General features: G+C 39.3%; 1 protein-coding gene across 2 annotated transcripts; it reads left to right on the forward strand.

The window, feature by feature from the left end:
- The first annotated feature begins 1,002 nt into the window (after window positions 1–1,002).
- On the forward strand, window positions 1,003–4,628 carry litafd (LITAF domain containing). Of its 2 annotated transcripts, none has more exons than XM_068337070.1 (5): window positions 1,003–1,107; window positions 2,979–3,028; window positions 3,127–3,195; window positions 3,328–3,523; window positions 3,965–4,628. In XM_068337070.1, exons 2-5 carry the CDS (start codon window positions 2,983–2,985, stop codon window positions 4,080–4,082), a joined length of 429 nt encoding a protein of 142 aa, XP_068193171.1. In that variant the 5' UTR covers window positions 1,003–1,107; window positions 2,979–2,982; the 3' UTR covers window positions 4,083–4,628. The 2 variants fall into 2 exon arrangements, with proteins under 2 accessions (XP_068193171.1, XP_068193170.1); XM_068337069.1 differs by having other exon boundaries at window positions 1,035–1,107; window positions 2,979–3,027; window positions 3,117–3,195.
- The last annotated feature ends 4,272 nt before the right edge of the window (window positions 4,629–8,900 follow it).

Here is an 8,900-nt window from a genome sequence, read left to right on the forward strand (position 1 = left end):
GTTCACTATATGTGTCAAGCCTCCTGCACCCATCTGATAGTACTTCTTAGTACAATAAAAGGAAATGAAAAACAACCCAACATGATATAACTCAGGTTATTTTTGTAAAACTATTCTCTATAAATCTCTTCAAGGAAGCATTTAGGTCTAAAATTCAGATGTGAAATGTTTTTTTTTAGAGTTAAACAGATCTGGCTCCTTTTTGAACTCAATAAGAAACAGCGAAGGTTCGTACACTAAAATCAGACTGTGATTTATCCTGGGCCTCTCACATGCGTCATGTCTACGCTCATGTTCACATTATTTATATGTCATATTATTGCATCTGGGCAGCACGGTGGCGCAGTGGGTAGCGCTGTCGCCTCACAACACGGCAGGTTCGAGTCCCACTCTGTGCAGCGTTTGCATGTTCTCCCCGTGTCTGCGTGGGTTCTCTCTGGGTTCTCCGGCTTCCTCCCACCTCCAAAAGCATGCGCTTCAGGTTGATTGGCTGGTCCCAAATGCCCGTAGGAGTGAGTGTGTGTGTGTGCATGGTTGTCCATCTTTTTGTGGCTCCGCGGTGCAATGGCGTCGTGCCCGGGGTGTCTCCCGCCTCACGCCCTATGTCTGCTGAGTTAGGCTCCAGCTCCCCGTGACCCGCTACGGCGGATGAAGCGGTAGAAAATGAATGAATGAATGAATTATTGCATCTTGCTTGATCATATCAAATTAGAGAATTCTGTTTAATTCTTTTTTTTGGTTGTTCATATGTATAAATATGTGTCACTTAAACTGTTATGATAGCCTTCTGGCCACACTCCACAACAAGCATGATCATCTCGTATGTTATGTCAAAAAGATTGCCTGGAAAAAATAAGAAGAGGAAACTGGTTATTCCTACCCAACAGCGAAATACTTTCTCGTAAACAAAGCAAAAGAACAATTCAGCTTTTGAGATTTACACTCACTGAAGTGTCACATCTTTGGCATTGTGGGCGGGCCTGTGGGTGGGTCTAAGCAAAGGCTGCATGATGAGCAGGTGAAGCAGGTCGTCAGACAACATCTGGACTGGACTTTCATCAGCAGTTTGTACGCCTCTCTGCCTGCTGACTACAGCACAGGTTGAAGGTAAGACACAAGACATTTAAAAAATGGGTGAATTAATGAGATGAACACAAGTTGTGAAAGTAGGTTTTGATAATTATATGATGTGATTTAAAACTGAAAATGACCCGGACAAAAGAAAGGACTTCTTTACCTCTGCAGAGTCTGAACAAATTTTCTCAATTTGTGTGCTTTCTTAAATTAATGGCTTTATTGTGCAATTAATGTTTACACATTGAAAAAAAAAGTATGTCTGGATTCGGCGAGGGATGAAGCTGGACACAGGAAACAGGAAATCTTAGGAGAAACAGGAAAATATTAAATTTGCATCCATACCACGAATTTTTTACTAGTTAATTGTTGGTACAGTTACTCTTAAATGTGAATTGTTTGAATTCATACAAAATGATGCGTCCGATCAGAACTTAGTTGATGGATTTTAGACTTGTGATGCAGTTTCGTCTGTAGCGACACACCTTCTGTGACACAGAGAAAAATATGCAGCTCCGTCGCATTCCTGCATAGTCTTATGGGTGTATGCAAGGCCTGTGTGTGTGTGAGTGATGGTGGTTTTGGTGGTGGTTGGGGGGGAGGTTAATGGTGCCTCAGTAAAAAAGGATGCTTAGCCATGCTGTTCGAGTTTGTTTGTGTGTGCGCACTATGAGAATAAGGAAACAATAGACTTAAATTTTAAAAGTGATCACATGACTTCTGTTTGTCAATATGACTCATAAACAAGACAGAAAACAGTGAGTCTAGCAGAACAGCACTCAAATACACCTGTTTTGTCAGTTTATAATATTGATGTGCTGGTAGACTGAATCTTTTTTCTTTACTGAATGTGAATTTTTCAAATCCAGACAATGCTTTAGTCATCCAGTGGAAAATTTAAGCTTCATTCAAATGTCACAGAAGGAAGTACATTTCCCTATTACACGAATATGTAGGCTTTCAAGGTCTAATTAGAATGCTAGTAAAGAAATGGTAAAGAGAGTTTGTTGCGCACTCTACTGACACAAGTAGAAGAAAGTATAAATTTACGAAGAAAAGTGTTCAGATAGGTCTCACATAACATTTCTAACAATGTAATTCAACCAAACAGTAGTTCGAGAGAAGATTTAAGTACGTAACTCCACAGTTATAACATTAATGACTTCTTCTGTATTGAAATCACAGACAATCGATTAAATTTTACCTTAAAGTAAATTCATCCTCACCTTTAGGTCCCATCAGTTGTGTGGGAAAACAGCCTATCTGTGGTTTTTGATGCTGCTGCATTAAATATGTTGATGGCATTGATACATTTTTGTTCCATTTATTGGTTTGATACACGTAGAGGTAAAGCAGGACTATAAGTAACTATATGGTCATAGAAGCAAAAAGGGTCTAGCTTTTGATGAGTGGCAGCATAAGTGAAGACAGTATAGTGAGGGTGACTCAGCATGCAGGCTGTCACAAAAAATGTAAAAGTGATCACCTAAAAATAAATCAATTAATTTACTGATGTTCATGTTTGACTCAACTCTTGTCCGTGCAAACAAAGAATTTTTAAAAAAAAAACCCGATTGATGCACGTCAGCAGTCACACCTTAGAGCACAGCCCAGGCGTGTCCTGCCAGGACTAGAAACAACCACACAATACAGTGTCATCAATCATGTGTCATCTGTTCCTATGTGTCAGTCAGTGTTGGCAAGCATGTTCCTGTTTTAAGCTCCCTCAGGCAGGCTGGGTCTTCATCTCATCTTAGAAATCAGCAGAGTTGATCTCTCAGAGGGGGTGGAGGAGTTGTTCCAGTATTAACATTTGGGGTGTGTTTCGTGAGGTGTTACTAGTTTTGTCATTGCTCCCAAAAAAAAGGAGCTCCAGTTATAACACTTCTGTGCTTGCTCTGCAGCACAATGGGAGATGATGACAAAAAGACGGCCCTCTCCATTGCGGAACCAGGTAAACACCATACCAGTGCACATCGTCGTCAACAAGAGATCCTCTCTCACCTCCTCTGTGTTGTCTTTTTCTTTCTCCTTCCTCTACGGATGGTACAGGCCAACAGGTTATTTACCACCTCCACAGCCCATTCAGCCCTCCTGACTCCTCTCCTAGTTCCAGCCCAGGTAAATTCACATCTGCTCCTACACTGTTTTGAATCATAAGTCAACCCCAATCCTATTTCCCTTCTTCCACTCAGAGCATCTTCATTATTTTCCTTCACCAAACTCTCCCCTTCATCTTTGTACTTCAATCAGTGTACACCAATGGAGGAGGAAGCATCGCCTCTGGGATTGATGGAGATAAAAAGAAATTTGTGAGCTACGACGGATCGCTGGGATCCGAACCCGGCATGACAACTTGCACTTCCTGCCAACAGCAGGTCATGACCAACGTCACCTACAAAGCAGGGACTTATGCATGGCTGATGTGCCTACTCTTCATCTGTTGTGGGTGAGAATGGGCTATAACCCTTGTTATAGTTTGACCTTCTGGAAAAAGCTTCACATCCAAAATTTTTATTGTGTGCATGGAAGAAGATCATCAATGTTGGACACATCTCATATGAGGAGCGTATGTGACAGGGGTTTCATGCATGACATTCTTTATATATAATTATATAATACACACACACACACACACACACACACACACACACACACACACACACTTTATGATAGTTCACTGAGTTACGTGAGGTTAGATGTTATTGGTAGTTGTGGAGAGAGAGTGTGAGACAGAGAGAAAACATCCAATTCAGATGTATTTGTTTTATTGAATGTGTATGTGTGTGTGTGCGTGTGTGTGTGTGTGTGTGTGTGTGTGTGTGTGCGTGTGTGTGTGTGTGTTTGTGTGTGTGTGTGTGTGTGTGTGTGTGTGTGTGTGTGTTTGCAGGTTAGTCCTGTGCTGCTGCCTGATCCCATTCTTCATGAAGAGGTTCAAGGATGTGTACCATACGTGCCCACGCTGCAACAGAATTCTACATGTTGAGAAGAGGCAGTGCTGTAAATGACGAACATGATGGCAGAAATACACCTATAGAAACATGAAGCAACATCCTTTTACTATCACTTCTGTGTAGGACGTAGCTTATTTCTATGGTCAATTCACTATATTAGCAAAATCAACTATCATATTATTGGCAAGAAGTTGTCAGAGCTGAATTTATCATATGCTCACTTTAAAAGCACTGACATGTTAAGTCAAGCACATCCCCATTCACTTCTGGGAACTGTTTTACTTTGCTACTTGTTTTAGCATAAAAAACCCATAAGGTTTTGAAGGTGTACAAATGCAGAAATTGTCTGTAAAGATAAAAGATGCATAGGGATCCACCTTAGCAGACGGACTCTATGCTAATTCTAATTCCTACTGATTTAAGTTATCTAAGTCATTTTCCAACAAGCCTCAGTTTACATATAAGCTATGTTTAGGTGAAGGATTCAACCAACAGCAGTACACTGTGCTCCTCTGAAGGGTGACAGGAGAAAAATGTGGTTGAACTTGTCCACTCAGTGAGTGAAAAGAATGTCCCCGTTATCTGTTGAGCCAATTAAAATTTAATGATGTTAACATGAAGGAAACTGGATTGGATGTTCCGATTTACATTAAATGCACAAGATAGGAAAGTGCAAAAAAAAAAAAAATTATTGAAATGCCTCACATTGAATCAATCATTGCAACTGGATAGTTAACAGTTTGACCATCGAAAACCATTCACCACCTCATGTTACCTACCAATGCAAATAGAGATTGCTATTGAAGAGATTGCTTGTATATTTATATCCTATAAGTCCTGTAAGAGGCTATCTGTCATTTATTCCTAGAATGTTTGTTTGAAACATCTTAATAAAAGTTTACAAAGAAGAAAATTGGTGCATCCTATCAGCCTTGAGAAGTTTGTCTTAATCCACCGGTACTTTTACTGGTGATTATGATAACAGACACTTCTGTTCTGTTCAGGCTTTCGAAAATCATCCATCAATAAGCTTTGAGCAAACTTTAGCACAAAGACAGGAAATGTTTTGATATTTCATGTTAAGTATTCTATAGCTGTTTTAAAGTTCCATGCTTGAGTATGGAGTAAGTAATTAAGTGTATTTTCTAAATATCAAACATTCTTCCAAATGTATTGCTGATGGGATCTCCACAACAAAAGCAATAACAGAACAGAAACAACTTAATTTAAAGAGTTGTTTGGTTTTATTTCCAGGTGCTGGAAATGTGACATTTTATCTCATAGAAAGGAACTTCTGTAGTCAAGTTCAGATTGTTTAGAGATTTTTACATTTAATATTTTTTTTGCACCTTGTTTGATCAGGTTGAACACATCAGTGATGCTGTGTAACAATATTACAGTGGATTTGCTGGAAAAAGGTCATAGGGGAATCCAAATTTGATGCAGTGATCTGACCCCTGGTCACCCAACACAGTCCAGTTGGCAGGTCAGTGGTGATGGTCTAATCACTGGCCTTCTCCTTCAGGCCCCCAGCTTGTGTCCTGTCCCTGCTGACCAATTTAATGTCAGGACAATTCCCAACAAACACGAAGGCACTTGACTTTACTTGAATGCCTTATTATACTCAGTGTTCTTTTTATTTGATGTTCAGGCTCTTCCCTGATGATTCAGATGCTCAGAGCTGTCTAGGACTATTGGACCTCCCTCAATCCACATGGATCTTTATTTATACAGTATTTTAGTATTTGCCTCTTGCCACTGAGAGTAGCTACAGGAAGTTATAAGATTAAATCATTTCTTGAAGCGGTGAAATAGTTGGATGCTTTTTATTTCCAGCTAATTTAACCAGCGTTGCTCACTACTACTATATTGAAGTGCTAATGCTAACAAAAAATGAAAATTAGAAAGATGACAAAAATCTTAAATTACGTTAACCTGCTTGGAAAAAATCATTCACAATCAATCATCACAAACGTGCCTAGAAAAGATTTTTTTGTTTTCTTTAATGCTGAAATGTTGGAAGGTTTAGCATGTCGCTAATTATCTTTGACAAACAAACCATCACCATCTTGAAAATGACTCACACCTTTACCATGGGTTAAATATTACGGAAATGAACAGACCAGTTTGTACAGGATGAACTTAACATAATACCAATAGGAGGAAATTGTTAGATTCCTAGCCATTCACACATAACTTGGAGATCAACAGTGTCTATCTTTCCTCCTTTGTGGTGTTAAAACATTTCTACAATGTTGTCATGTAATTTTTCAAAAGACACACCCAGTTTCTGCTTCCATAAGAGCCTTTTATCAATTAGACTTCATTTAAACCTCATTTAAACAACGCTGTGTGTATTGGGCTAACAACTATCTGTTTATCTGTATTGTGACTCTTAGTTGGTTATCTGAGTCATTTATTTCCTTGGTCTATTTCATTTGACTTTCACATTACGCTATTATAAGAAGAATTTTGATCACTTTTTTCAGAAACTTGTAAATTTTTTCTCTTCAAGAAGAAGAAAAAATAAACAAGGTTAGATTTCTCTGTAAGAGTTAGGAACTTTGAACAGTCACCAATATTTATATCATCAGCGTGGAAGGAAGTTGGTGGAAGTCAACAAGTCTGTTGATTTTGAGGATGTATTCATGGAAACTTTGACAAGACTACCTCATATATTTGGTTATTCAAAAAAAAAAATCTCAAATAAAGCAGAGGAGATTGAAACAACAATATCAACGTATGCTCCCTGAATGATGCTAACTTCTGAAACTCCAGCAATGTGTCAGATGGTGGAAACCCATCAGACACTGGGGGAACCTGAACCTGTTTAAGATTATGTAAAATAAACCATATGCTATCATGCTATCAAGGTTTTCAGAATCACCTAATTTAAAAATGAGGGGATTGTTTCTGTGTTCTTTAAAGCACACAGTTGTTGCTGTAACATTTATATTTATTTTTCTAATCTTACAGGGAAGAATTAAAAAAAAAAAAAAAGTATTTTACATATAATTTTTAAGTAGAGAACCCTTGTGAATTTGTGATCGATGTAACATGAAGCCTTGTGGATTTCAAGTTTGTGTGTTAGTTTATTCTGCCACACTACACACTATCAACCTGTGACACAAGAATGCAGCTCAGGTGCATTCCTGCAGTCATATGAGTTTGCAGGTTCCTCTCCAAGAACACACTGTAAAGAGAATGAACTCAACTCATGGCATACAACGTGTGTGTGTGTGTGTGTGTGTGTGTGTGTGTGTGTGTGTGTGTGTGTGTGTGTGTGTGTGTGTGTGTGTGTGTGTGTGTGTGTGTGTGTGTGTGTTTGAGAAATGCAATGAAAATAAGAACTCAAAAGATATAAATCTCTCTTGTTTGAGGTCTTCATGTCATCGATGGTCTGTCACACAAGGTAGACAACAGTCCCCACATGACCCATTTCTGGCATACCTTTGTTTATTTTTGAAGGGACTGCATTGTTAAATAAAAGTGTCAGGCCATAAAAACAATGTCACCACTAGATTTAACTAAGCAAATAGGTGAGAGCATTCCATTAGATGATTGCGGCATTGATTAATTATGTTTCAGTTGGCAATTGCAATAACTATTTAACCCTAGCCCAGCATACACAATGAGTTGCTTCTTGTTTCTGTTGGAAGAAATATCCATAGAAAAACATGCTTCTGTGTCAAAAGTGTCAAATTATTGGTCTGAACAAGTTGTTGAAACTAGTAAAATAGGATTGAAAACTGTTCAATGCCTTAAAGAAAATCTTGATTGATAAATGTTGATGAATATTGGTGACATCAAAACATAATTAATAGTACAACACTTTGCTGTGTTCAATAGTGAGAGTTGGGGCATTTCCAGGCAAAGAGAACTCAAAGGGTTGGGATTTACACAGCTCTGTAGCCTGAAGGAAAAACGGTTGCAGTTTTCAGAGAGCATCAAGATTGGACTCAAAAAGATCATGTTGCCAGATGAGATTTATTGTGTTGTAGAGTGATGGATGCATCGGGGTAAGGACAGAGGTAGGTAAAGTTACACACCTGTCATGCCTAGTGCCCCCTGTACCACTCTGAGGTATTGTTTCAGTTGGTCATGTTTAGCTGACCGGTTTACAGCCAAATGTGAAGCAGGGCTCTCCATCTACCGTTCAATCTTCCTTCCTGTACCCTCTGTTGGTCGTGTTTAGCCTCTCCGAGGAACTATCACCCTATTTTGGTGGAGAGGTTTGTGTATCTTAAGGAAGCTGAAAGCTATATAGTCTGGAGTCCTGTATACCTTTTAGGCTCACCCAAGGCAAAAAGGTCTTAGGTGAAGGGCCCGACAAAGAATGGTTCAGAAGACCCTATGACAAATAGAGGGAATTGTTATTCTTCCAGGTCATGGTAGGATTTACAGTCCAGAATTCAGCCCAGACATGTCCCACCAGGGCAAATAACAGGAAACATCCACACAATATATCTTTTATCTGTCATCTGGTCTGTAGCATCAGGAAGTGATGGTAGCCACATTCCTGTTTTCCTCTCCATGCAGCCTTGTTCTCCATCTAGTCCCAGAAAACAGCAGCAGAGATCTCTCACAAGATTCCTCATCAGCCTCAACTCTTCTTTCCGGTATTGATGACCGCCCTCCAGAGCCTGGGTCCTGAGTTTCTTCCTCAATGAGGGAGTTTTTCCCCGCCACCATCGCTTATGCTTGCTCTGGAGGGCATTGTTGGCTTTCTATCTGTAAAGCGCTTTGAAATGTCTTCTGATATGATTCAGCGCTATATAAATAAAAGTTGACTGATAACATTAACATAATAATCATATGGTGGCTACGTTAGCATATTAGCACTGTGGTGCCAAAGCAGCTCCTAATTTTAAA

This window comes from Antennarius striatus, chromosome 16 (assembly GCF_040054535.1).
Source record: "Antennarius striatus isolate MH-2024 chromosome 16, ASM4005453v1, whole genome shotgun sequence".
Taxonomy (NCBI): Eukaryota; Metazoa; Chordata; class Actinopteri; order Lophiiformes; family Antennariidae; genus Antennarius; species Antennarius striatus.

Excerpts from the sequence above, each read along its gene's own strand:
- litafd (XM_068337069.1), top strand. The coding sequence starts at position 2,983 with ATGGGAGATGATGACAAAAAGACGGCCCTCTCCATTGCGGAACCA. Across the intron at positions 3,028-3,116 it reads CCCTCTCCATTGCGGAACCA|GATGGTACAGGCCAACAGGT; the intron begins GGTAAACACCAT and ends CCTTCCTCTACG. Across the intron at positions 3,196-3,327 it reads CTCTCCTAGTTCCAGCCCAG|TGTACACCAATGGAGGAGGA; the intron begins GTAAATTCACAT and ends TACTTCAATCAG.